Here is a 27,849-nt window from a genome sequence, read left to right as displayed (position 1 = left end):
GTTAGCTTGAGTGATGGGAAGTTCCTCACTCCTGAAAGCAGCCAATTTGTGCGAATGTGTGTGAGAGAGAGTGAGAGGGAGGGAGGAGCGGGAGAGAGGGAGGGGGAGGGGAAGAGAGGGAGAGAGGAGGGGGAGGGAGGGAGAGAGAGGAGGAAGAGGGAGGGTGTGATGAGGTCTGGGCACAGGAACGTACATAGAGACTCTCCAGGGGCATATGCATCCTTCCCCCACGTGCCCACTAGAGGCTCAGGTCTAACCCCCCTTCCATTTGTGAAATTTCTCTCGGAGAGGGCTCAGATTTGTTTTGTTTGGGGGAGATTTTTGTTTTTTGTTTTTTTGTTTTTGGAGGCAATGGGGTTAAGTGACTTTCCCAGGGTCACGAAGTTACTAAGTGCCTGGGGTCATATTTGAACTCAGATCCTCCTGACTCCAGGGCTGGTGCTTTAGCTATTTCCACCTAACTTTCCCAAGGCTCAGATTTAGAAATGCTTATAAACTTACTTACACTAAGATTCAAATGGTTGATAGTTTTAAAAATATTGTCTCCCACTTTTTTTTACATTTAATGGTAGCCAAAGACAACCCACATTCAATTCAATTCAACATATTAAGCAGCTACTATATTCTGTGCTCTGTACTGGGCATATAAAGATAAAAAACAAAACCCCAAACCTGCCCTCAGGGGGTTTACAATCTAACACTGGAGTACAATACGTGTACAAGTATGATACAAGGGGCAAAGGAAGGAGAAAACACTTCCAGGGCTAAGGTTTCCTGATTGAAAAGTAGTATGTGCAGGGGAGGCACATGAAATATGGCTGAAAAAGTTGGGTGAAGCCTGCTTGAAGAGGGGCTTCTGTGACAGGCAGAGGAGTCTATAGTTTTATCCTAGAAGCAAAAGGAAATCATTAAAAGTTTCTGAGCAGGAGAATGCTGTGGTAGGACCCAGGCAGAGGCATATGAGCATGGGATGGCTCACAGAGGGCTGAGATTGGAAACAAAGATACCCATTAAGAAATTTGTGATGGTGCCTTTGAGAAGAGATAGAGGCCTGAAGTGACTTCCCCGGTGAGAGTATGGGGGAAGAGTTAATTCAATTCAATCAACATTTACTGAATGCCTACTGTGAGCAAGGTCCTACACCATGTGTGGAATTGATTACTCCTCTCTAAATTATCTTCACAAAGGAAAGCTACCTTAATGACAAATTATATTTCCATAGCCCTTTGAGCTTGCTAGGGTGATTATCATCCCCATTTGGCAGAAGAGGAAACTGAGGCAAACATAATAATAACCAAGAGCATTTATATAACCACTTTAAGGTTTGTAAAGAGCTTTGCACATGTAATCCCATTTGATTAAAGAGAAGGGAGGTCACTTTGTCCAGAGTCAGGATGCTAGGAAGTGGCAGAGCTAGAATTCCTACCTTAATTAACAACTCATTTATACAGTACTTTAATAATAGCTGATATTTCTATGGTACTTTTGAGGCCTGCAAAATGCTTTACATCTGTTATCTCATTTGATCTTCACGGCCATCTTAAAAATTATTTGCAAATTAGAGACTAGGAAAACTGACATTTAGAAAGATTAAGTAACCTATAAATGATCACACAACTGGCAAATTACAGGTAAGGATTTGAACCCAGGTCTAACACCACTTCCATTGTATCATGGTGTCTGGTAAGTGTGTAGAAGTCAATCAGAGCTGTCCTACAGTTTCAAGGAAAAGGAGTTATTTGAAGGGTAGGTACCATACTGTACCTAGGTATTTCTATTTCTTCACATTTTCCTCTAAATTGTGTAACTTAATTTTTTTTTAGTAATTAGAGATTAGGTAAATAATTGTGCTTTAGCTACAAAAATAGCATTCTTTATTAAACTACCAGCAAAATCTCATCCTTGGTCATCCCCATTAGGATGACACCAAGCTTGGCCAGTTGACCCACATGTGGTTTGGGCAGTGGGATTTGAAATGTTTAAGACTTACACAGCACTTTTCTTACAATAATCCTATTGGATAGATAGGGTAAGCATTATGATATCCATTTTACAGATGAGAAAGTTAAAGTTCAGAGAGGTAAAGTGATTTCTCCAAGGTCACAGTAGAATTTCAGCTGGGGCTCCCACCCAGCTCTCTTGCCTCCCAACACCAGCATGCTTACTTCAGTACCTGACCTTTTCTATCTCATATTATCCCCCATGGAACTGGACTACTTACCATCCCCCATATTTCCCACACACTTTCTTGCCTTTATGATTCTGCTGCTCATGATATTCCTTAAACATGGAAGGCTCCCTTTGAATCTCTACACATCTCTTTTTTTGGGGGGGGGCAATGAGGGTTAAGTGACTTGCCCAGGGTCACATAGCTAGTAAGTGTAAAATGTTTGAGGCTGAATTTGAACTCAGGTCCTCCTAAATCTAGGGCTGGTGCTTTATCCACTGTGCCACCTAGCTGCTCTCCAATTCTAGTACTACCAGCAAAGCCCCACTTGGCAAAATGGATAGAGTAGTAGACCTGGAGTAGGGAAGACCAAGGTTTGAATCCTACCTCAGCCGTTTATTGACCCCAGGCAAGTCACACCCATCTGCCTCAGTTTCCTCATTTGGAAAATGAGGATAACAACACCTACTTCATGGGTTATGAGTCAAATAAGAAAATAGATGTAAAGCATCTTACAATCCTTCTAGTGCTATATAAATGTTAGTGATCATTTTCCCCCAGGAAGCCTCTCCTAGACACTTACCTCTTCTGTTTCTCCCCTCCCCCACAACCTGGTATTTTACCCCCTCTCTAATGCACTTTTTTTTTTTTAGTGAGGCAATTGGGGTTAAGTGACTTGCCCAGGGTCACACAGCTAGTAAGTGTTAAGTGTCTGAGGCTGGATTTGAACTCAGGTACTCCTGACTTCAGGGCCGGTGCTTTATCCACTGCACCACCTAGCCGCCCCTCTAATACACTTTTGTATTACTGTGTCCTAGTTAGTTATCAAGATATCTTAGCTCTGCTGGCAGGCTCATGGACAGAAATGGAAGGGTTTCTAATCAGAATCCAACACCCTCATTTTAGAGATGAAAACTCAGAGGCCCAGGGAGTCCAAGTTACCTACCCAAGGTCATACAGCTAGTAAAAGTGGCAGGGTTAGGGTTTTCCATGAGTTCCACAAGAACACAGATGCCTCATAAAGGCAGGTAAGTGCTTCAGGACTTGGAGTCCTTTAGACCAGAGTTAAAATCTACCTCAGAGGGGGTTGAGAGCAGTACCTACCTTACAGGGTTGTTCTAAGGATCAAATGAGTTAATACATATAAAGCACTCTGCAAACCTTAACACTCTAGAAAGGCTGGCTATTATTAGCTACATTTTGCTTCTCCCATAATGCTTGGCAAACAGAGGCCTGCTCAATGTTTGTTAAATTTCTATCCCCCCCTTATTATGCACGTGACTGCACAGAGTAGGCACTTGTTAAGTGTTTTCTTTTTTCTTTTTTGCGGGGCAATGGGGGTTAAGTGACTTGCCCAGGGTCACACAGCTAGTAAGTGTCAAGTGTCTGAGGCCGGATTTGAACTCAGGTACTCCTGAATCCAGGGCCGGTGCTTTATCCACTGCGTCACCTAGCCGCCCCTAAGTGTTTTCTGAAACAATGAAAGGCCCCCTTTTCAGGAAGTTCTGTTACTCCGATATCTAGTATCTCAAACTCAGCTAAGAAATGCCTAGTTTAGTCCCTAACGTGAGCTGCCTTCATGAGTCTACAAGGACCACCGGGAATTGGACTGCACACAAATGGGTGTCTCTGAAATGTCTATATTTGAAAAAGTCTAAGTGGCTCACAGATGCTTCCCTCCTCCCCTGTGATACAAAATGAAATTTTAGTACAAACCCAGACTAAATTGTTCCAAGTGTTGAATGAATGAAGCTCCCATTCCTAGAGTTACTGCTGTTCCTTTAAGCATAAGATCATAGCTTGAGACCTGGAAAGGGATCTTAAAGGTCATTCATTCCAACCCCTTCATTTTATTGATGGGGAAACCGAGATCTAAAGAAGTCATTTTTCCCCAGGTGGGAAGTAGCAGAGCTGGGACTTAACCCCAAGAACTCTCCAGGGCTTTTCCCACCATCAACCTTTGCCAATCATGCCCAACTCTCCAACCCTATAATTATGAATTGCTCTTTCTGTCCCCTGAAATGGGCATTAAGGCATAGATAGATAGTGAGACATAGGGCAGATCCTCTCTTGCCAGATCTGGGGTCAAAGCCAGATGCGTAACACTGAATCCTAGCTCTTTAAGCCACCTAAGAAATCATCTCGCCTAACTCTGATTTTACAGGTGACAGAAACTGAGGCCCCAAGAAGGAAGGCCAATTGCCCAAAGGTCAGCACAATCTGTTAGGGAAGGGGGCCCAGCTCTCCTGACTCCAAGGCCAGGCTTCTTTCCAGGGGAACACGATACCATTGACCTCCTCCCAAATTCCTCATAACTGGCCACCATTTAATGGGGAGTGGAGTCCTGGGTTTTATTTATGACTCCCCCATTCTATTAGCTTCTGTGAGATGCTGAACAAGTCACATCCCTCTGGGTTTGGTTTCCTCATCTGAAAAATTATAAGGGGATCACTCAGCTTTGACATGCTTTTTTTGGGGGGGGGGAGGCAATTGGGGTTAAGTGACTTGCCCAGGGTCACACAGCTAGTGTTAAGTGTCTGAGGCCGAATTTGAACTCAGGTCCTCCTGACTCCAGGGCCGGTGCTCTACCCACTGTACCACCTAGCTGCCCCAGCTCTGACATTCTAAGTTCCAAGAACCTTTCAAATGCCAAAATTCTCTTTTCTAAAGTGTTTTCTATTTCTGGCATTGTATGACCCTGCAGTTCCTCAATGGGACCCATGGACACCTCCCCCCTTCAGTCCTAGTGAAAAAAAAGCCTAGGCCTCCTTATTCTTACAAATCAGCCCTGCATTGAGCAGCAGCAGGAGTCCTACTTCCCACTAGACTTGCTCTAAGACCTTGAACGACTTTCCCCTTCAGAATGTCTGTTACATCTTTAACAGAAAGGCACTGTGCTAGGCTAGGTGGCCTCTACCCCATCTCCCATTTCTACACTCCAGGTGAAGGATCTAGCTTTGGGCCCATCACTTCCTCTTTCTGGGTCTTGATATCCGGAGGACCTGTCAGGCTTCCTTAGCAGCCCTGGTTCCTAGCTAGGAGCACTGTTCTTACAGCCTGTCTCCTTTCTTCCTTGCTAAATTATTTTAAACCTTCCGGTGATAAGGCACTAGCCTCCTACAGCCTTCAATCTAGGAAGCTGGGGTGGGGTGGGGGGAAGGTAATAGGTTGTTGCGGCCTTGAATTGGCATCCCCTTTGCTCTCTAGCCCTTGGTTTTCTCATCTGTAAGATGATAAGCTGGTGCTAGATGATGCTCACAGAACATTCTCGGTTCAAAGCTCAAAGGCCTCCGCTTATGACGTTCTGAGCTACAGTCCCTTTAAATCTCCTTTCTTCACAGAGGCTCCCCCCTCCCCAGTTGGGATGTTGCTATAGTGAATCTCCTTGGCAATGACCCTAACGGGGGGGGGGGGGAGAGACCCGGGGACGCATGCTCTGTGCCGGCTGGAGGGATTCCGCCCCGAGCTGGGGGTCCCCAAACAAAGGTGCTGGAAGGGCGAGGCTGCGTGGGCATTGTCGGGCACGGAGCTTAGACACATCTGCAGGAAAGGCGGCCGCGGCACAGTCGCACCCCCATCCATCTCTCTCCGATCCTTTCCTGGGGTTGCTGGGCCGCGCGCAGCCAAGCGCACAACCTGCGGGCCGGACACTCGCTATGGCCGCTCGGCCTGCCGCCGGGGCCCGGGGCTCGATGCTGCTCCCGCTCCTGCTGCTGCTGCTCGTCGCACCAGGGCTTCTGACGGCCGAGCCCTCTTCAGGAAGTGTCATCCCAGCTGAAAGTAGGTGTTCTGCTGCCCCTCCCTCCCTTGGCCAATGGACTCATCTCTGCCCGGTGCCCTCTTCACCTCCCCTGTGCGCCCTGCTCCGCGCTTCCAGCCCCGGTCCAGTGGGCCCATTTCTGCCCAGCGGGAGCTTCCTATCCACTGTGTACCCAGGCTGGTGCCTGCCGCCCGAAGCCAGTGGGTCCATCTTTGCCCCTCTCTATTGTGCGCCCAGCCCTGTCTAGCTAGGCGCCTACCTCCCTGGGGCCGGCGTGTCCAGCCCAGCCCCGCGCCCCCCTCCCCGTTGCGCCCAGCCCGGTGTGGCTCGGCACATTCATCGCCGCGGCCTGTCCATGAGCCAGCGCCTCCCCAAGCCTCCTTCTTCAGGACAGGTGCGCCCAGCCCAGCTCGGAGCTACCCTCCCCGCGTATAAGGCACCCCCACCCCCTCCTTTTCTTCTTCCGTGAACCCAGCACAGCCCGGCCAGCTCCGGGTCAGCGTCTCCCTCCCCGCGCCCACTGCGCCCTGCGCAGCCCGGCGCCTACCTGTCCTTGGCCCCGATTGCAAGGGCTTCCCGCCCCACCTTGCGTGGGCCGGGCTCCTTGGCCTCGGCCCGCGCGACGTGCCCTTTCCGTTCGCCTAGTCGCGCCAGAAGCCTCCCTCCCCACGACCCGGCCCATCACCACCCTCCCTTCCCACGCCTTGCGGCTCCGTGGCGCCCCGCCCCGCGGCGCACGAACCGCTCCATCCACGTATCCAGCGTCCCTCCCTTGTGCGCCGTGCCCAGTCCACACAGCTCATCCACAACCTCTCTCCCTAGGCTCGGGGCGCCCCCTATCGGATTGGGGGCGGAGTGGGGGTGTTGTTCAAGACCCCCACCCGGGAACAGCCCACAAAGTCCCTGGAAACTGCTTAGGGGGTTGGGAAGGTGGGGCAGGGAAGAAGGAACCAGGATATCCCGTACCTCCTTCCGCGGGGCTGTTGTTGGGCATCATTTTATTTTGGTATGGGTATGGGTTGGAGTGGGTAGGGAGTGAGATTCACTGCGGATACTCGGCTGCTGCCCCTTTGTACCGCAGCAGGTGGAGGCTTTGGTCCTATCCTGGGTCAGACCCCCAAGGTCTGATGGAATGATGTCAGATCTGTAAGGGTTTAGTTCAGGGATTGCTTCTTCACCTTTCACCCCTTGTAGACTCCAGCATGATGTTTTAAATGCATAAAATAAAAACACATAAGACAACAAAAGAAGCCAATTACATTGAAATACAATTATCGAATTATTTTTTTAACAGTTCACTCGAATCTCTAATCTAGACCAATTCCCTCTTTTTGCCAAGCCACTCACCTGATCAAAAACAGTCAGTGCCCTTTCCCCTTTCATAAACTTCTCCTAATGGTATTTAAGGGCCGCCACCATCTGGCTTCAACCTGCAGTCCCAGCTTTATTTGATAATAGCTCCCTTATATGCTTTTAAATTCCAGCCTTGTGAGGCAGGTGGGGCAGAAATTACTCTCTTCTTTTTACAATTGGGAAAAATGAGATTTGGTGGGGTGAGACGATCAGCCCAGAGGTCGATCACAAGTCTAGCAGGGGTCAGAACCAGGATCCAAACCCAAGTTTTGTATGTCCCCATACAGTGGTGTTTTTTTTTTTCCTATAACAATAGTTAGCGGTAGGTCCTTGGGTTCAAATTAGGGCCCACTGACCTCTCAATTCTTTGCTCTTGCTACTAGTAGTACCATGCTTGAAGGTGGGTAGGATTTGTATTGGTGGAGAAGGAGGATGCATTTCAAAGGTGTGGAGGTAGAAGAAAGGTGGGAAAATGGAAGGCATGTTGTGTGTATAGTTCTTTGGTTTTTATCTTTTTTGGTTTGAACAGTCATGAGTTGACCAGACCAGTTTGGCTGAAACAATGAACTTCATTCCTTAGCATGAAAGTTTCATGCTGTGGAGTACTTACCTTGATATTTTAATGGACCCATATGTGTTCTAGGAAGTAACAGGAAAAAAATTGGAAAAGGCAATTTGGATTCAAATTTGCAACGGTCTTGAATATCAGGGTACACTTAGGTCATTGTTTGGGTTCTGATGGCTCAGAGAGGGTGTAAATAATAAATGTTTCTGTTTTGGGCAGAAACTCTGAGGGTCTTTCCCTCCCAGATTGATTTTTTTAAAACTAGGTGAAAGAGGTTATTTTTTTTAATCACAGAAGTATTTTATTACTTTCTAGTTACATGTAGAGATAGTTTTCAACATTTGTTTTTTATAAGATTTCTAGTTTCAAATTTTTCTCCCTCCCCTCCCCCCCTCCTCCCCAAGACAGCTAGTAATCTGATATAGGTTATATATGTACAATCACATTAAACATATTTCTGCATTAGTCATGCTGTGAAAGAAGGATTAGAGCAAAAGGGAAAAACCTCAAAAAAGAAAAACAAAAAAAATATATAAATAGTATGGTTCAATCTGCATCTAGATGCCACAGTTCTTTTTTTCTGGATTTGGAGAGCATTTTCCATCATGAGTCCTTTAGAACTATCTTGGGGGCAGCTAGATGGTGCAGTGGATAAAAGCACTGGCCCTGGATTCAGGAGTACCTGAGTTCAAATCCGGCCTCAGACACTTAACACTTACTAGCTGTGTGACCCTGGGCAAGTCACTTAACCCCAATTGCTTCACCAAAAAAAACAACAAAAAAACAAAAACAAAAAAAAAGAAGTAAATTTTTTAAAAATGCCTCACTAAAAAATAAAAACAAAACAAAAAAAAACAAAAAAGGGGGCAGCTAGGTGGTGCAGTGGATAGAGTACTGGCCCTGGAGTCAGGAGTACCTGAGTTCAAATCTGGCCCCAGGCATTTAACACTTATTAGCTGTGTGACCCTGGGCAAGTCACTTAACCCCAATTGCCTCACTAAAAAATAAAAACAAAACAAAACAAAAGATCATAAAAAAAGAACTATCTTGGACCATTGTATTGCTGAGAAGAGTCAAGTCCTTCACAGTTGATCAACACACAATGTTGTTGATACTGTGTACAAGGTTCTTCTGGTTCTGCTCATCTCACTCAGCATTAGTCCATGTAAGTCCTTCCAGGTTTCTCTGAAATCCACCTGCTCATCGTTGTTTTTTTGTTTTTGTTTTTGTTTTTACAGCAGAACCAGAAGAACCATGTACACAGTATCAACAACATTGTGTGTACAATGTTCTCTTGGTTCTGCTCATTTCACTCAGCATCAATTCATGTAAGTCCAGGTTTTTCTGAAACCCATTTGCTTATCATTCCTTACAGCACAATAGAATTCCATTACATTCATATACCACAACTTGTTCAGCCATTCCCCAATTGATGGGCATCCCCTCAATTTCCAATTCCTTGCCACCACAAAAGAGCAGCTATAAATATTTTTGTACATGTGGGTCCTTTTCCCTTTTTTATGATCAAAAGAGGTTATTTTTTGCCTCATTTCTTCTTTCTTTCTTTTTTTGCAGGGCAATAAGGGTTAAGTGACTTGCCCAGGATCACACAACTAGTAAGTGACAAGTGGATTTGAACTCAGGTGCTCCTGAATCCAGGGCCAGTGCTTTATCCACTGTGCCACCTAGCTGCCCCCAATGCCTCATTTCTTCTTGCCTAGCCTTAATCATTGAATGGGTGTTGCCTCAGACAAACTGTGATCTGTGAAAGGCCTTAGCTGAAGAAAACAAGGTCTCCCACTACATCTGGGGCCATCTCCAGTTGTCCTGGCATATATCTTGCCACTGGACCCAGATGGCTCTGGAGGACAGAGTAAGGCTGGCGACTGTGCACAGCCTTCCCTCACTTAAATCCAATTCACTAAAAGTCATGACATCACCTTCTTGATGCCATGGTTGTCTGGGAACAAAAGACAAACAACAACAACAGCACTTAGCAGGGACATGATAGCAAATATTTTAGGGACTCTCATTCAAAAGATGGATTAGAATTATTTTGCTTGGCTCTGGAGGACAAGACTAGGAACAAGGAATAGGTGGAATCTACAAAGAAGTAGTAAACAAAAGGGAAAATGAGTTAGTGTGAAAGTGGAATGGACCCACTTCTGGAGGCAGGGGGTTCTTTCTCACTAGAGGTCTTCAGGCAAAGGCTGGATGAACACTATTTGGGGAGCAGAGAGGATTCTTGGTCAAAAAGAGGTTAGACTAGATGACTTCCTTTGAACTTCATCTAGTTCAAATCACTCATTTTACAGATAAGGATATATGAGACCCAATTCTGTAGGCCTTTATTTAAGGATTATGTAGAATCCCTTGTGGGGTAACCCCTCAACTTGGTAAATGCCCCCAAAATGGCAACTCCTGTTGAGGTTTAAAGGTACTCCATTGATTTGCACTTCTCATGAGCCCCTGCCTTTGTGTTTGCCTTTAATAGTCAGCCAGTAGACATGTAGTAGCTCAAAGCAAAGGCATTTACTGAAATGGCATAAGAATAATTACTACAAAAATATTCCTTATTTAAGGGTGTGCTCTCTCACAAAAATACCCAACTTTGTTTAGAAGACTAGCCCATGCATAGAGTACAGTGGTAGTGAGGCACACACTTAGAGAATACATGTGGCCAAAGCAACACATGTGACCAAAGCAATGCATATTGATAGCACAGGCCTCCTTATCAATAATTTGGCATTGTAGGGTTTTGAGAACTTTTTTCTAGGTACCTTTTGGTAGCTGGATCATTTTTGTGAGAGAACTAACCCTAATTCATGGTGAATATTCACAGTTCAATACATTCCTTTTGTGTGTGTGTGTATGTGTGTGTGTGTGGGGCAATTGGGGTTAAGTGACTTGCCCAGGGTCACACAGCTAATAAGTGTTAAGTGTCTGAGGCCGGATTTGAACTCAGGTTCTCCTGAATCTATTGCTCTATCCACTGCGACACCCAGCTGCCCCTAATACATTTCTTTAAAAATACATGTATAATTATTATTATGAACTTGACAGTCATCAACAAAAATGAATATTTCCATATTCAAAGAAGGGCAGAAAACCAGAATGTTGCATATGAAACTATGAATCAATTATATGCAACTTAAAAAAGGTGTATATATATATATATGTATATATAAAATTTCACATGATAGTACCAATATGTCCCTGATTATCTGTATCTCTTCCTTTTGAAGAATTCCCTTCTGCTCTTTTCTGTGTCTCTTAAAATGTTTAATCAAAGCTTTTTTCTTTTCTTTTTTTTTTTACATCACTCTCGCCACTTCCATTTTTTCCTCCTCCAATAAAAGTCCTCAATGTAGTAAGTAAGCATACTCAAGCAAAACAAATCTGTGTTGTATTGGTCATGTCTGAAAGTGTATGTCTCATCTTGCACCTGTAGTATATCACCTGCCCACCAAAAGCTAGGAAGCATATTTCATTACCAGTCTTGCCATAACTATGCAATGGCTATTTACTTAAGAATCATCAAACAGTTTTGGGGTTCAGGGCTTCCCACTTCTTTAAACTCATTGTTCCTGTGGACAAGGAAAAGGTACAGAGGCATGTGATGTCCTGGGGTGAGTTTATCCTCTCTGTTGGCAGCTCAACTCTTTTCTTGGCCTTTTTCATATGCAAATGAGCTACACCAAGCTTCACATCCTTTACAGCTAAAAATGAGTCTACTCGAAATTTTATTTAAAGTCCTTTATAACATACACAATGATTCCAAAGCGGCTCATCCTGTACTTGGGCCTCAGTCTTCTCAACTACAAGATGAGGGGGTGGCTGATACCAGTTGGATGATAGCAATGCCCACTGCCCAGAGGGCTCTGTTTAAAGAGGGGCAGCTAGGTGGGTACAGTGGATAGAGTGCTGGACTTGACAAACCACTCCAGTGTCTTTGCCAAGAAAACCCCAAATGGCATCATGAAGAGTTAGATAACAACAAGCTCTTGAAGAGCAGGGGCCACGGCTTCTTTACCTGGCTTTCTTTGGTGGTACCTCATGCTGTTGTACACAGTGCTGTTGTTGAGTTGTTTTAGTCAGGTACAACTCTTCTGGCATGGTTTGCCATTTCCTTCTCCAGCTCATTGTACAGATGAGAAACTGAGGCAAACACTTAAATGACTTGCTCAAGGTCACACAGCTAATAAGTGTCTGAGGCTGGATTTGAACTCATCAATATGAATCTTCCCGGTTCCAAGCCTAATGCTCTATCCACTGTACCACCTAGCTGCCCCTGTACACAGTAGCAACCCTGTAAATTGAGGTGGTAATGTTGGCGAGGGTCCTATTGACCTCTTCTTTCTGCTGGATATGCTTTTTTCCCATGGCTGCCATGATATTGTGTTTCTCTAGTTCACCCCCAGTCTGCTTCAGCATCACCTGCCAGTTCATTATCTTCTGATCTCTAAACATACTCCTCCAAAAGTTCATCATTGCCCCACTTCTGTTCTTTTTCTACACTCTCTTGTTGAGATCATTCATTCCCATGGGTTCAGTTACTACCTCTATGCTGATGACTCTCAAATCTATTCATATCTAGCCCCAATCTCAATCTTGAATCCCTGCCCCACATCGACAGTTATTTGCTGGAATCCATACTTGAATGCTTTGCTGGCATTTCAATCTCCCTGCCTAAAATGGAGCTAATCCCCTTCCCTACCTCAATTTGTCCCTTCTCCCAACTTCCCTAATTCTGCTGAAAGCACAGGCTTCTTAATCAACAAGACTATAGATGTTGGAGTTCTCCTTGGCCCTTCCCTCTATCTTATTCCTCCAGCCAGCCAATCGATAAGTATTGTTCATTCTACTCACAAAAGACCTTCTGAGGGTACTATGCAGACAGTGTGGTACTGCACACTGACTCCAAAGTCTCTTCAAATCCCACTCAGATATGTAGTTGCCTGTATGATCTTGGGCAAGTCACTTGCCTTCCTTGGTGCTCCAATTTCCTCTTCCATGAAGGAGAGAGTTGGACTAGATGACCTCAGAGGGTCCTTTCAGCTCTGGGTCTAAGATCTAATGAGTCTCAATTCCATTGCTTCTGTCTCTACTCAGAGGGCTATTGCTCTAGCTCAGGCTCTCATCACCTTTTGCCTGGAGTATTATGATAGTCTCCAAACCAGTCTCCTGGCCTCTGATCTAGGGCTTTTAAACCTATTTTTGTGTGTGTCATGGACTCCTTTGACAGTCTGGTGAAGCCTTTAGACAGACTCCTTTTTGGAATCCTGTTTTCAAATAATTGAAGGAAGTGCTAAATTTCAGTTAGAGACTAGTTGAAATGAAGATGTTATTTTCCCCCTCATCCAACTTCACAGATGTTTTAAAATCTATCTGTAGACTCCAGATTCAGAACCCTCTTTTCTAGCCCCTCTTCACCAATCCATCCTTCCCAGATTGCCAGGATAATCTTCCAAGTGCATAGGTCTGACCCTGTCCCGTCCCTCAAAACCTTACAAAAGCTCATCGTGCTCTCAGGATAAAGTTCTGACTATTCAGTCTGGCGTTTAAGGTCAACAGTCTGGATCAAAGAGAGCTTTCTATTCTGATTTCATGTACTCAGCTTCCCACACTGTATTTTCCAGCCAGACTGGATGTTTCCCAAACTGTCGACCATCTCTCCCAGTATTCCCATCTTTAAAATGAGATTGCACCCATCTGTAATATTCTGCATTCTCAAGGCCCCTCCAGCTCTGACATTCTCTATTCTAAGGTCCCTTCTATCTCTGGCATTCAATGTCCTATGCTCTAAGGTCCTCAACAACTCCTGACATCCTATGCTCTGAGACCCTTCCCAGATGTTAATCTCTCTTCTCAGCTGCCTTCCAACTCTGACATTCTATAGTCTAAGGTCCCTTCCAGCTCTGACATTTATAATTCCTTTTCCAAATGCAGATTGTCTACTCTCCCTCACCCCCCACCGGCTTGCTATTCTCGTTTTCTACTCTCTTGCCTACACTTCCTCAAACATGTCTCACACTTAAAGCACACATACTTGATAGACTCAATTCTTATCAAATACTTAAAAAAATAAGAAAGAGGTCAAAGAAAAGAGGTGTCTAGATAGTATAAAGTTGGCTCAGGGCACCTTTTAAGAAGGATATTGACAAAGGGCTATAAAATTGCTCATACTCTTTGGCCCAGAGATACTACTACTAAGTCTGTATTGCAAAGAGATTTAAAAAGGGGGCAGGAGAGCCTATTTGTACAAAAATATATATAGCAGCTATTTTTGTGGTGGCAAAGAATTGGAAATTGTGGGGATGCCCATCAATTGGCAAATGGCTGAACAAGTTGTGGTGGATGATTGTGATGGAACACTATTATGGTATAAGAAATGATGAGCAAGCTGACTTCAGAAAAACCTAGAAAGACTTACACGAACTGATACAAAGTGAAGTAAGCAGAATGAGGAGAACATTGTGCATAGTAACAGCAACATTGTATGATGATCAAGTATGAATGACTTAGCAATTCTCAGCAATACAATGATCCAAAATAATTCCAAAGGTATCATCTAGATAAAGAACTGATGGAGTCTGAATATAGCCTGCAGTTTTTTAGTTTCTGTGTGTGTGTGTGTGTGTGTGTGTGTCCTTTCACAACATTATTAATATGGAAATATGTTCTGCATGATTGTACATATATAACCTATATAAAATTGCTTACCATCTCAGGGAGGGGGGAGATGAAGTAGGGAGGAAGAATATTTGGAACTCAAAATTTAAAAAAAATGAATGTTAGAAATTGCCTTAACATGAATTGGGAAAAAATAAAATATTATTTAAAAAAATTAAAATTCAACCTGGATGATCAACACAACCATGTTGACAAACTGGCATGTGTCTCAAGGAATCATTAGTTTAGACATCAGAAAGAGATGGTTTTTCTTAATATCTGAAAGAGCTATTATGAGGAAAGAATAATTTGACTTAGGATCAAGAATGAAATGGTTGCCTACATTGAATGAGGGTTTGGAAAACATTTTTATATCTTTCCCTTGGAGAGGCCAAAAGGTGTGGTGGGAAGAACGCTGGCTTTAGAATATGAAGATGTGGGTTCAAATTCTGCCTCTGATACTTACTACCCGAGTGACCTTAGGTTCACTTCTCTAGGACTCAATTTTAGAGAGTTTCAACTTCATAAATTCAGAGCTGAGAGGAACTTCCAAGGTCATTTAGTCCAATCCTTTCATTTTAGAAATGATTAAATTGAGTCCCAGAAAGGTGAGTCAGTCAGTCAATAAACATTTATCACGGGCCTACTATGTGTCAAGCACTGTGCTAACCATTGGAAAAGGGAAGTGTGACTTGTTCAAAGTCATTGAGAAAGTAAGTAGAAGAGTCAGGATTTGAACCCAGGTCCTCTGACTTGAAATCCTAAACTTCATACTGGATATCCTGCTTGGTCCCAGGGGGAAGAACTAGGAACAACATGGGTAAATTACAGGGAGGGAGATTTTAGGTTGTTATAAGGGAAAAGTTCCCAACTGTTCAAGCTTAAGCAGAAGTACAAGAGACTATCGTATGCAGTGAGCTCCCCATTATTGGAGGTCTTGAGGTGATGCTTGGATAATGGAGAACCCTTCTATCTGCAAACCTGCAATCCTGTGCTCCTCCTCATTAGGGATGCTGCTCCATCCTTGCTCAGGTACGGTTTGAACTAGGTGATGTCTGAGGTCCTTTGGTTGTCTCTCATTTCCAAGCCAAACCAAAGTTTTCTTCCTTACTTCCCATGATTCCACTGCTCTAGGGTGTGGCGGGTGTGCTCTGGGATCATGTTTTCAATCTCACCTGGGGTCTTCTTCCAAACTCTGACACCAACTAACTCCTTGTTAGGGATGTTGGGGAAATAAATCCCTTCTCTCTCCTGTCAATGGAGCTGTTGGGACTGGCCGATCCCTAGGGCCGCTTTCCCACGGGGATGCTCTTCTTAGCTCTGACACCTGAAGGTTCTCTCTTCCCTCCAGGCCGACCTTGTGTAGATTGCCATGCTTTTGAGTTCATGCAGCGAGCCCTGCAGGACCTGAAGAAGACTGCCTACAACCTGGACACAAGGGTGAGTATCTGCAGAATGAAATCAGGGCTTGCCTTGAGGGAGGGCACTGAAAGCACTTTTATACCTTCCCCTCCAGGAGATTGAAAGGTACAGTGGGGAGAGCACTGGATTTAGGATGGGAGAAGTTGGGTTCAAATGCTGCCTCTGCCACTACCTAGGTGACCTTAGGCAAGTCACTTCACCTCTTTGGGACTCAGTTTCCTCATCCATAAAACAAAGAGTTGGGCTAGATCAAAGCTTCTTAAACTGTAGGTCTCAACCCCATATGAGTCTGAGTATCTGAATGTGGGGGTCGCAAAAAATGTAGCAAAAGCAAAAGGTTCTGTATACCTATTTTACATATCTATATACCCGGGGTTGTGTAAAATTTTTGGGGGGGAGGCAGGGCAATGAGGGTAAAGTGACTTGCCCAGGGTCACACAGCCAGTAAGTGTCAAGTGTCTGAGGCCAAACCTGAACTCAGGTCCTCCTGAATCCAGGGCCAGTGCTTTATCCACGATGCCACCTAGCTGCACCCCCCTGCCCCCGTAAAAATTTATTGGGTGAAAAGGGGTGGTGAATGGAAAAAGTTGAAGAAGCCCTGGGCTAGATGATCTCTAAGGTTCCTTCCAGCTCTATCTAAGATCCTATGACAAGGGGCAGCCAGGGCCCTGGAGTCAGGAGGACCTGAGTTCAAATCCGGCCTCAGACACTTAACACTTACTAGCTGTGTGACCCTGGGCAAGTCACTTAACCCCAATTGCCTCACTAAAAAAAAAAAAAAAGATCCTATGACAAGACTGCCTTTTATTAACATTATTATTTTTGTTGTTAATAATACTAATAGCTGGTGTTTGTATCAGGGTTTTAAGGTTTGCAAGGGCTTTATGTATGTGATCTCATTTGATCCTCACAACAGCCCTGAGAGGTAGGTGCTATTAAGCTCATTTTACAGATGAGAAAACTGAGGCTTAGAGAAGTGAAGGGGGGGCAGCTAAGTGGCAGAGTAGACAAAGCACCCGCCTTGGATTCAGGAGGACCAGAGTTCAAATTCAGCCTCAGACACTTGACACTTACTAGCTGTGTGATCCTGGGACTTGTGCAGAGCTTCACAGCTAGAGACATAACTGAGTATTCAAAGCCAGGTCTTCCTGACTCCAAATGTAACTCCGTTCTGTACTATCTACCTTCCTGTCTCTCTAAGGGAGAGAGTAGATATGATCAACACCAAAGGGGAACAATGTAAGAATTCACTAAAAATAAAAGGAAGGTTGTAACACTGGAGCCTGGGGGCATCTTAGAGAGTCAGAGCTAAAAAAGGACCCCAGAAATGGGATCCAAGCATCTCGTCTTACAGAGGAAGAAGCCCGACAAACATTTATTAAGCATCTGTTATGTGCCAAGCACTGTGATAAGCACTGAGGATATGAGGCAAAAGCATGATCCCTGACCTTAAGAAGCTTACAGTCTGGAGGGGTGGCTAGGTGGCACAGCGGATAAAGCACTGGCCCTGGATTCAGGAGGACCTGAGTTCAAATTTGGCCTCAGACACTTGACACTTATTAGCTGTGTGACCCTGGGCAAGTCACTTAACACTCATTGCTCCACAAAAAACCCCAAACAAACAAACAAAAAACCCCGAAAACAAATGTTGAAAACTCTTTACAAAACTGGAAAATAAATAAGAAGCTTACAGTCTGGTGGGGGAAGCACCATGCACACAACTATGCCCTTTCAAGATATATCCAATATAAATGGGTGGTAATCTCAGAGAGAAGGTTCTAGTAAGGAGTTGGAGTAGGGGCTGCAAAGAATTGGTGTAAAAAATGGGATTAGAAACCAGATCTCCTGGCTCCCAGAGATCTCTCTGGGCCCCTTCTGTTTTGCTGTGCTGCCTCTACTGAGCTACTAGAGTGACTTAGGCTATTGGACTGTAGGAGTTGAGAGAGAAAGAAAAATCATCAGCAGAACTCACATGACACCTTATGGTGTACAGAGCATTGCATTTTCCTCATAATAACTCTGGGAGGTAAGTATAATTAGTCCCATTTTACAGATGAGAAGAGGGTCTTAGCACAAGTTAAGTGACTTGCCTAAGGTCAAACAGCAAGTTAGTGTTGGAGCTTGGATTTGAATCCAGGTCTTTTGGCTCTTAGATCTGGTGATTTTATGATTGCATGTAAAAGGCTGGTTAATTGGGGGTAGCTAGGTGGCGCAGTGGATGAAGCACTGGCCCTGGATTTAGGAGGACCTGAGTACAAATCCAGCTTTAGACACTTGACATGTACTAGCTGTGTGACCCTGGGCAAGTCATTTAACCCTCATTGCCCCGCCCCCCCCAAATGCTGGTTAATTTTAAAGGAAGGGATAGTTTAAGGACTGGGTTTGTGATTTTATTGGTATAGGGAGCCCCCAAATGAAGAAATTCCCTCTACCAAATGCATTTTGGCAATTTCTGTTACTCATAGTCTTAGAGAGTTGCTGAGAGCCCCAAGACGGTGCAGGGGATAGAGTTCTGGGCCTGGAGTCAGGAAGACCCAAGTTCAAATCTGGCCTCCAGCACTAGCTGTGTGACCCAGGGCAAGTCACGTAGCCCTGTTTGTCTCAGTTCCTCATCTGTCAAATGAGCTGGAGAAGGAAATGGCCAAACCACTCCAGTATCTTTGGCAAGAAAACCCCAAATGGGATTTCATGACTGAAAATGACTGAACAACAATAATAACAACAAAGAGAGGCCAAGAGACTATGGCACTTGCTTGTGGCCACATAGCCAGCGTGTTTCAGAGGATGGATTTGAACGGAGCTCTTCTTTGCTCCAAGGCCAGATGACCATCTACTATGACAGAATGGCCCATAAATGTAAGCCATCATATTATAGACAGGCAGTATGATAGGCAAAGCCCTATACCTAGAGTGGTGGAGGCTGGTTTTAAAAATCTGACCCTGTCACTAATTAGCTGTATGACCTTGGGCAAATCACTTCCATTCTCTGGGACTGATTTCTCATTCATAAAACAAGAATAATATTGTCCACTTCTTAGGGTTGTCTTGAGGAAGGCACCTTATGAATCTGAAAGCAATAAAGAAATGTGATTTATTTCTTCAATACTTTGATAGATCTGTGAACTCACTGACGGGGTACTCCCTTTAACGGTGCAGATTACAATCTGTCCAGCTTTGTTTGCTCCCATGAATCCGTAACAGGGTAGCCACCCAATAGGTTGGGCCAGGTCTTCATCTAGAGCTCATGATGTTGTCTGGGCATGAGCAGACCACATGGATTGCCCATTGGGTTTTAATTGCCCTCACTATGTGACCAGTTCATCTCCTTTTCTTGTTATGTGTTTCTCTGATAATGTCGCTCATGATGCTGCTCTTGGACAGCGTTTTCCTTGGTGGTATGTTAGGTTCCCCCACACTCAGGGTGTCTTCATTGCCCTTTGGTTGGGCTGCAACTTTAATTCTTACATGGTGTAATCATACATCATCATACCTCCACCAGTGACAGAGTTCCAATGTTAGAAATGTGGACCTTTGTGTCAGGGAGAATTTTTGTTGCCATTAAAAATACTGCTTAGGGAGCAGCTAGGTGGCGCAGTGGATAGACCACCAGCCCTGGAGTCAGGAGTACCTGAGTTCAAATCCAGCCTCAGACACTTAACACTTACTAGCTGTGTGACCCTGGGCAAGTCACTTAACCCCAATTGCCTCACTTAAAAAAAAATACTGCTTAGGTTTCCAAGTGCATTCCTTCCTGTTTTCTTCTTCTTCTTCTTCTTCTTCTTCTTCTTCTTCTTCTTCTTCTTCTTCTTCTTCTTCTTCTTCTTCTTCTTCTTCTTCTTCTTCTTCTTCTTCTTCTTCTTCTTCTTCTTCTTCTTCTTCTTCAATTCTGGGACTAGTTCATTGTCCATCCACAGTATCTATTCACAATATATTTACTGATGAGCTAGTTCTACAGAATATCTATCCAATAGGACAATAGGCACCCTTCATCCATTAGGTTAATAAGGCAGGACACTTGAGAGATTATGTATCTCATTTAGAAAGCTCTGCAGTGTTTTGGAATTTGATGAAATCAGCCCAATGTTATCCATAAACATAAGTATACTGGGGATCTCTCTTCAATACAGACTCTGGCAGACATCTTCCTTCTCACTAATAAATACCTCTGGAGAGTATAATTCCCTGTGTCATGCTTCCTTTGATATTTATAATCAGAGGGCCATCAAAGTAATTCCTATTGGTTGGTTTACCTGTCAAGGAATCTAGTTGGATTTTGACATCCGAGTGGAGCCTTTTTGGCCAAATTTTGTTCTGCAGCATCAAATGTATTATTATAGTTTATCGTCGATAAGTGCAGTGAGATCTGGTATTCTCTCATCGTTCAGTAAGTTTTGTGGCTGTAAAGATATGGCAGAATACTGCAGGATATTGTTTGTGGAAAGCCTGCATATTTCCTTCTCAACTCTTTACCGAGTTGAGAATATGTGTGTAGATGATTTTGTAGAGATAGGAAAGTAGGCATGGATGAGTAGGGACTGATCTTTTCTTGGTTGTGGAGGGTTTTTTGGATAGTAATGATGTCTGTGATTTTTCCCCCTATGGATTAGATAGCCTCCCCTCTTTCAGTTATCTTGAGAAGTGATACAATGGTAATAATATATTTTTGTTTAATTTTTAATTAATTAATTTTTTTTTCAGGGCAATGGGGGTTAAGTGACTTGTCCAGGGTCACATAGCTAGTAAATAGCCAAAATAAGCTCCAAATGAATACATGACCTAGATAATAAAAGGCCACATCATAAACAGATTAGAGGAGCAAGGAAGAAAGAAACTTTCTGATCTTTGGATAAGGGAGAGTTTATAACTAAATAAGTGATGGAGAGGATCGATCATACAGAATACATTGGATAAATTCTGGTTATGTAAAACTAAAAAGGTTTTGCACAAATAAATCTGATGTAATTAAAGTTAGAAAGGCAACTAGTAAATGGGAAAAAATATTTGCAAGCTTCTCTGATAAAGGTTTTATTTCCTAAATATATAAGAAATTGATTAAAAAATGATGAGACTGAGCCATTTCCCAACAGATAAATGTTCAAAGGATATGAGCAGGCAGTTTTCAAAGGAAGAAATCAATCTGTCAACAACCATAGAGAAGTGTTCTAGATCACTAATAAGAGAGAAATGCAAATTAAAGCAACTCTGAAGTCCTACTTTGGAAAAAGATGACAAAAGAAGAAAATGACATGTTAGAGGAAACTAGGAAGCAGGTACATTAATTTTCTGTTGGGGGAGTTGTGAATTGATCCAGATATTTTGGAAAGGAATTTGGAACTATGCTCAGAAAGCTAGTAAACTGTGTATACCTTTTGACCCTTCTACTAGGCTTATACCCTAAAAAGATCAAATGAAAGAGGAAAAGGATTTCCATATACAGAAATATTTATAACAGCTTCTTTTCATATTAACCCAAAATTGGAGATTTGGGGGTATCTTCTTATTGGGGAATGACTAAACAAATTGTGGCATATGAATATAATGGCATATTATTGTGCTGTAAGAAATTATGAAATGGATAGTTTCAGAGGAAATTGGAAAGACCTCTGTTGATGGATAAAAAACAAAGTGAGCAGAGCCAAGAGGACAATGACAACAACATTGTAGAGGAAAACAGCTTTCAAAGACTTTAGGACTCTGGTCGATGCAATTATAAACCACAAGATCAGAGGACTGAAGATAAAATAGGCCATTCACTTTCTGCCAGAAAGGTGATGAAGTTAAAACGCAGAGGGAGATAGACATTTTTGGACATAGCCAATATAGGATTTTTTTTGCTGTATTATGCATGTTTAGGCAGCTAGATGGTCCGATGGAGTCAGGAATCTGGTCTCAGATACTAGTTGTGTGACCCTGGGCAAGTCACTTAACCCTGGTTGCCCCAGTTTCCTCATCTGTAAAATGAGCCAGAGAAGGAAATGGCAAACCCCTCCAGGATCTTTGCCAAGAAAACTCTGATTGGGGTCACAAAGAGTTGGAGAGGACTGAAATGGCTGAACAAATGCATGTTTATGATGAAGCCGGTTTTTGTTTGTTTTATTGTTGTCAAAGAGAGACAGATTATAAATGCATGTAAAAATAAATAAATTCCTTTTTAAAAAAAGTGATCAATAACAGCTTCTAAATTATCTTCTCTCTAGTGTGGATCTCTTATTTATACTTGGTTTAGTTCAGCTGCTTTTATGATATTTGTTTTCTTTAGTACCTTTTGCACTTTCACACTTTCACAACCAAGAACCCTGATGTGAGAGTCCAAATTTGGGAGTTCTGTTGTCACTGAAAGAAAAAAGAGCTTATGATAGAAATCTTTTTGTCCCCCCCAGGGCTGTGAGGGTTAAGTGACTTGCCCCGCGTCACACAGCTAGTAAGTGTCAAGTGTCTGAGGCCGGATTTGAACTCAGGTCCTCTTGAATCCAGGGCCAGCGATTTATCCATTGTGCCACCTAGCTGCCCCCGATTATAGAAATCTTTATAGATCTTTTTCATTTTTCATCAGTTTGTTGTCCTTCCAGATTAATTCTTAAATACCCTTGAAATGATCTGGCTTAGTTGGGTCTGCTCAGTTTTCTGTAGGCTTCCACTGCTCATGAGTGTTTTATGAAGCAATACTGTGCATAATCTTTGACCATTCTTTTTTACAAGTGAGTTATAAACAGTGTTGTCCTTGGCCATCAAATCTAATTAGTTGGCAGATTTGTTGACTGAGGTGGTTTCCAGGGCCTTTTGGTCTCTTCATTGTGGCAATTGATTTGCATTGGTTAAAATCCCCTAGTATGTGGTGGTAGTCTGTGTTCTTTTATTCATTTCCCATCTTTTTATATCAGCACTTAAATGACTTGTTGAAGTATGTCTGGTTGGAATTGTCTCTATTAGATGCCATATCCTCTCATTTTTATTCTTCCTTCTAATTTTTTATTGATTTTAATTTTTGTTTTAACAAGTTGAGGGTCTGACTGAATGTAGACAGCTAAAACGATTCCCACAATGATAGCCATTTTCTGTCTTTTAAGAGATCAGTTTCCTCAACTCATCATGTCTAGTACCTTCCAACTCTCTTCTTGAAGACATATTCCTGATATTATATAAGTAAGAGGCTTCTATAAGCCTTTAGTCTCTCTTCTTTCTTACTTCTGAGCCATGGTTCCGATATATTTTTCACTGTCTTCCCCTTTGTCCATCTTACCTTCAAAGCTACTGTATATTCAAGTCTATGTTGATTTAATTTCAAGGGTATCATCCAGTTCTTCTTTTTTGTGTGTGAGGCAATTGGGGTTAAGTGACTTGCCCAGGGTCACACAGCTAGTAAGTGTCAAGTGTCTGAGGCTGGATTTGAACTCAGGTCCTCCTGACTCCAGGGCCAGTGCTCTATTCATTGCGCCACCCAACTGCCCTCTTGAATCCAGTTCTTCATAAGATTCCTTTGTCCCTTATCCTCTACCCCAAATTTTGGCATGCAAACTACAATTACCTTCAGGGTGGTCTTTTTGCAAATACTTATCACGAGCATTGTAACATGAGACATTTGAGTTTCCCATGAAATGGCAAATGTTTCTTGTTGGCTATGGATACTTGATTGTCAACTCTTCCATTTCCCTTCTTTGCCCCTCCAAGGAGGACCCATGAGTGATTCTTCCATTCCTTTTGTCTTCTGGTTTCATTTATGGCAGGAATGTCAAGGTGTATATGATCCATTTTCCCCAGTAATGCATCATCTTAGTTGTCACTTGACAAAGATACTGAATTCAAAGTTGTTCAGTCATGTCTGACTCTTCATGACCCCATTTGCAGTTTTCTTGGCTAAGATAGTGGTTTGCCATTTCCTTCTCCAGCTCATTTGATAGATAAGGAATCGAAGCAAATTAAGTTAAGTGACTTGCCCATGGTCACCCAGCTAGTAAGTGTTAAGTGTCTGAGGCCGGATTTGAACTCAGGTACTCCTGACTCCAGGGCCAGTTCTCTATCCACTGCGCCACCTAGCTGCCCCTCTAATTGATTTTTAAGGGCATAAGATAACCAAAGATGTGGGTTGCCCTGACAGGTGAAAATTGGGCAATTGGGGTTAAGTGACTTGCCCAGGGTCACACAGCTAGTAAGTGTTAAGTGTCTGAGGCCAGATTTGAACTCAGGTACTCCTGACTCCAGGGCTGGTGCGCCACCTAGCTGCCCTATCCAATGTATTCTTCAGAGATTGACCCACAGGGGCTGGGCTTTGAATGAGGAAATAAAAAAGAGATAAAACCCTGAATCCTGGTATTAATAATTGGTTATTAATATAACAGAAAAATAATAATTTCTCTCTGTTGCTTCACCACTTGGTGTTCCAGGCCAATGGGGGCAAACTCAAATAGAAATGGGGGCCAATAATCCAGGCATATATTGACTTAGTGTTAAAATGTAATACCGTATTTTATTTCTTTTTTTGTTAAATATTTCCCAGTTAGATTTAATCTGTTTTGGGTCCATTTGGGAGTGTTCTGGGAATGTTTGACAGCTCTGCTCTAAAATAATAAGGTGCAGAAAGATGCTGACAGGTATTTGTGGAGAGAGTTCCCTAGACCAATGAAATCACAAGTACAGTCCCCATCCCCCTCCAAATTGTTCCCCATTGCTGCTGGAATGCTCTCTCTCCTCTCTTCTATTTTGTGGAGTCCTTGACTTCCTGCAAATTCCAGATTCTCATCTTCTGCAGGTGACCTTTTCCATTCCCTTTAGTTGCTGGTGTCTTCTCCTCATTTACTCTCTTTCTCTCATATGCATATGTGTATGTGTTTGTGTATGTGTATATATACATATATGTACGTGTATTCATACACACATGCATATATTTATATATGCATATACACATATGTGTGTGTATATATATACACACAGATAGTGAGAGAGAGGGAGACAGACAGACAGATACATGGGCAAAAGAGAGCAATGTATTGTTTGTGCCTAGTTATATACTTTGAGATGTAAGATCCTTGAGGGCAGGGACTGTTATGCCTTAGTATTCTTTCACTCACTTGTTCATTCATTCATTCATTGCAGGGCAATGAGGGTTAAGTGACTTGCCCAGGGTCACACAGCTAGTAAGTGTCAAGTGCCTGAGGTCAGATTTGAACTCAGGTCCTCCTGAATCCAGGGCTGGTGCTTTATCTATTGCGCCACCTAGCTGTCTCCTCTTAGTATTCTTTTTTTGGTGGGGAGGGGTGAGGCAATTGGGGTTAAGTGACTTGCCCAGGGTCACACAGCTAATAAGTGTCAAGTGTCTGAGGCCGAATTTGAACTCAGGTCTTCCTGACTTCAGGGCCAGTGCTCTATATCCACTGTACCACCTAACTGCCCCTCTCTTAGTATTCTTAATACCTAGCCCAGGACCCTAGACATGAATACATTTTTACTGAATTTTTATGAATTGGCTATTCACATGTTTCCTGAAGAAGACTCTACAGGGGTCTAGATCTTAAGGGTTCTTGCACTGGGTATATGGGTTCTGGAGTCAAAAGACCTGAGTTTCAATCCTGGCTTTTCCAGTTCCTGGATGCATGACTGTGGGCAAGTCACCCCCTATCTTTGGGTGCAGGCTTCCTGATCTGAAAAATGAAGGCATTGGGCCAGATGATCTCAAAGAGCTATAATATTCTGTGATTCCATGGTCCCTGCTCTCGGGGATCTTCCAGTCTGGTGGGGGTGGGGGACAAGGGGAGAGGGAGAGAAGGCTGGTTATGAAGTTCAGCTGAGATATATTAGGAGAGACTTTGTAAAGGATGAATCACGTTATTATAATGAGTCTGAAGTGACTCCCTTTTTCTTTGGTTTCCCAGACAGGCATTAAAATGCTCAATTCTCTGCTTCTTTTGCAGACAGAGACCCTCCTCCTACAGGCCGAAAGAAGAGCCCTGTGTGAATGCTGGCCGGCGGTGTCCTAGGCCAATTCCCATTTCTTCCCTGCAGTTAAAAAAAAACTGCAGGAAACTTTGGCCCAAGATGTTAGCATCTGAACATCCCCAGAAGGAGAGGGGTTGTTCCCCACCCCCACCAGAGCGCATCTCCCCTGCTTCTGCCTGCATCACCTCAGCTCTGGCCCCCACACTGTGAACACTTGTGTCTGTCGGCCCACTGAGCTCCTGACACAAAGCCTGTTTGTCCTCGGTCCCTCCCACCTCCCTTTCAGGACCCCTTACTCCCCACCTGGACCCTGCCTCCCATCCATACTAAGGTGCTAAGGTATTGTTGACAAGAAGAGCTCCCCAAAGCTGTGAGCACCAGGGGTGCTTCAGTTCAATTTAATAAATGTTTGACCTTTCATCTTCCTGCTCCCTGGTTTAACTGTCTTTGGCCCCCTCTTTCTTCTTTCTCTCTCCTCTTTTCCCCTCTCTTCTTACTTTCCCTATCTCTGTCTCTCTTCCTTTTCTTTCTTTTTCCTCTTTCTTCTCTCTCCCTCTCTCTTCTCTCTCTCCTCTTTTCTGTTTTCCATTTCCCCCTCCTCACTCTTTCTTCTCTCTCCCTCCTTTTTCTCTACATTCTTTCCCTCCCCTTGTTCTCCCTTCTCTCTATTCTTTCTCCTCTTTCTTCACTCCTCTCCCTCTTTCTTTTTCTCCTCTTCTCTCTCCCCCTTTCTTCTCGCTCACCCCATCTCCTTTCTCTCCCCTCTTTTTACTTTCTTCTCTTTCTTCCTCTCTCCTTTCCTTCCCTCTTTCTTTCTTTCCCCTCTCTTCACTCTTTTTCTCTTCCTCTCTTTTCTTTCCCTCCCCTCTCTCTTCTTTTTCTCTCTCCTACTTCGATATCTTTCTGTCTCTCTCATCTCATCTGCTTCCACAGCATCTTTTGGAGTCACCCCCACAGAGAGGCAGGAGACTCCCGGCTCTCTGCCCTGAGCTCTTGCTAGGCCTGCTGGGCACATGCATTTGGCTTTTCTACCATCTCAAGCTCAATGTGTCCCAAACTGAACTCATCCTCTGAAAAGCGGGGAAGAGTAATACTTGCACTACCTACCTCACAGCCCTGTCCTAAGGAAAGTGCTTTGAAAAACCTAAAAGCACTGAAGAATCATGAGTTGCTCTGTATGTGTTATTATTTCTCCCAAGTCTTCCCTGCTTCCCGACTTCCCTTTTCCCAGTAATGGTACCATTGCCATCCAGGTTTGCAACCTTGGAGCCATCCTAGATTCTCCCCTCTCCCTCCCCATTCCCCTTCTCCCATCCAATCAGTTGTCAAGTCCTGTTAATTCTACTTGCCCAACTATTCTTGCTCCTTGAATCCATTCTCTTCTCTCTCCTCACCCTGGCCTTTGCCCTAGTGCAACCCTTATTAACTTGACCAGGACTGCTGTGACAGCCTCTTAATTGGGTTCCCTGCCTCTAGTCGCTCCCCTCTCCAAACCATCCATCAGATAACTGCCAAATCAATCTTCTTCAGTATCATTCTGATCAGGATGCTCCTTTGCTGAAAAAACCATCAATGGCTCCCTATTATCTTCAGGATAAAATGTAAACTCCGGATTTTGCAGATTCAATGCTATCCACGATTTGGTTCCAACTTCTCTTTGCGGTATTTCATTTATTCTGTGCCCCTAAATGCACTGTGCACTGGAATCAAACTGGACTATGTATTGCTCTGCCCATGCTGGTCTTGTCCCATCCTGCCCCACCCCCATGAATTCTTGCAGGTTGTCCTTGGGAGCACCTGGAACCTATTTCTTCTTTATTTCTGCCAGGTAAAGTTTGAGGCTCAGCTCAGGCACCACTTCCTCCACGAAGCCCCTTCAGATCCTATATGCCAATTTTTTGCTCCTTGTCCTTTCCCATACTCCTTTGGCTCTCTCCTTTGCTTCTATCTCACCCTACCTTGTAAAAGACTTATCTGTGT

General features: G+C 43.6%; 1 protein-coding gene across 1 annotated transcript; it reads left to right on the top strand.

Annotated features, from left to right (window-relative positions):
- The first annotated feature begins 257 nt into the window (after nt 1–257).
- On the top strand, nt 258–26,441 carry C6H4orf48 (chromosome 6 C4orf48 homolog). The gene is made up of 3 exons (XM_043972974.1): nt 258–5,947; nt 15,869–15,957; nt 25,845–26,441. Exons 1-3 carry the CDS (start codon nt 5,599–5,601, stop codon nt 25,908–25,910), a joined length of 504 nt encoding a protein of 167 aa, XP_043828909.1. The 5' UTR covers nt 258–5,598; the 3' UTR covers nt 25,911–26,441.
- Nucleotides 26,442–27,849: the final 1,408 nt, after the last annotated feature.

Source organism: Dromiciops gliroides, chromosome 6, assembly GCF_019393635.1.
Source record: "Dromiciops gliroides isolate mDroGli1 chromosome 6, mDroGli1.pri, whole genome shotgun sequence".
Classification (NCBI taxonomy): Eukaryota; Metazoa; Chordata; class Mammalia; order Microbiotheria; family Microbiotheriidae; genus Dromiciops; species Dromiciops gliroides.
The sequence above is the reverse complement of the archived record's forward strand: the minus strand, read 5'-3'. Positions and strand labels throughout refer to the sequence as shown.

Excerpts from the sequence above, each read along its gene's own strand:
- C6H4orf48 (XM_043972974.1), top strand. The coding sequence starts at position 5,599 with ATGCTCTGTGCCGGCTGGAGGGATTCCGCCCCGAGCTGGGGGTCCCCA. Across the intron at positions 5,948-15,868 it reads AAGTGTCATCCCAGCTGAAA|GCCGACCTTGTGTAGATTGC; the intron begins GTAGGTGTTCTG and ends TCTTCCCTCCAG. Across the intron at positions 15,958-25,844 it reads CCTACAACCTGGACACAAGG|ACAGAGACCCTCCTCCTACA; the intron begins GTGAGTATCTGC and ends CTTCTTTTGCAG.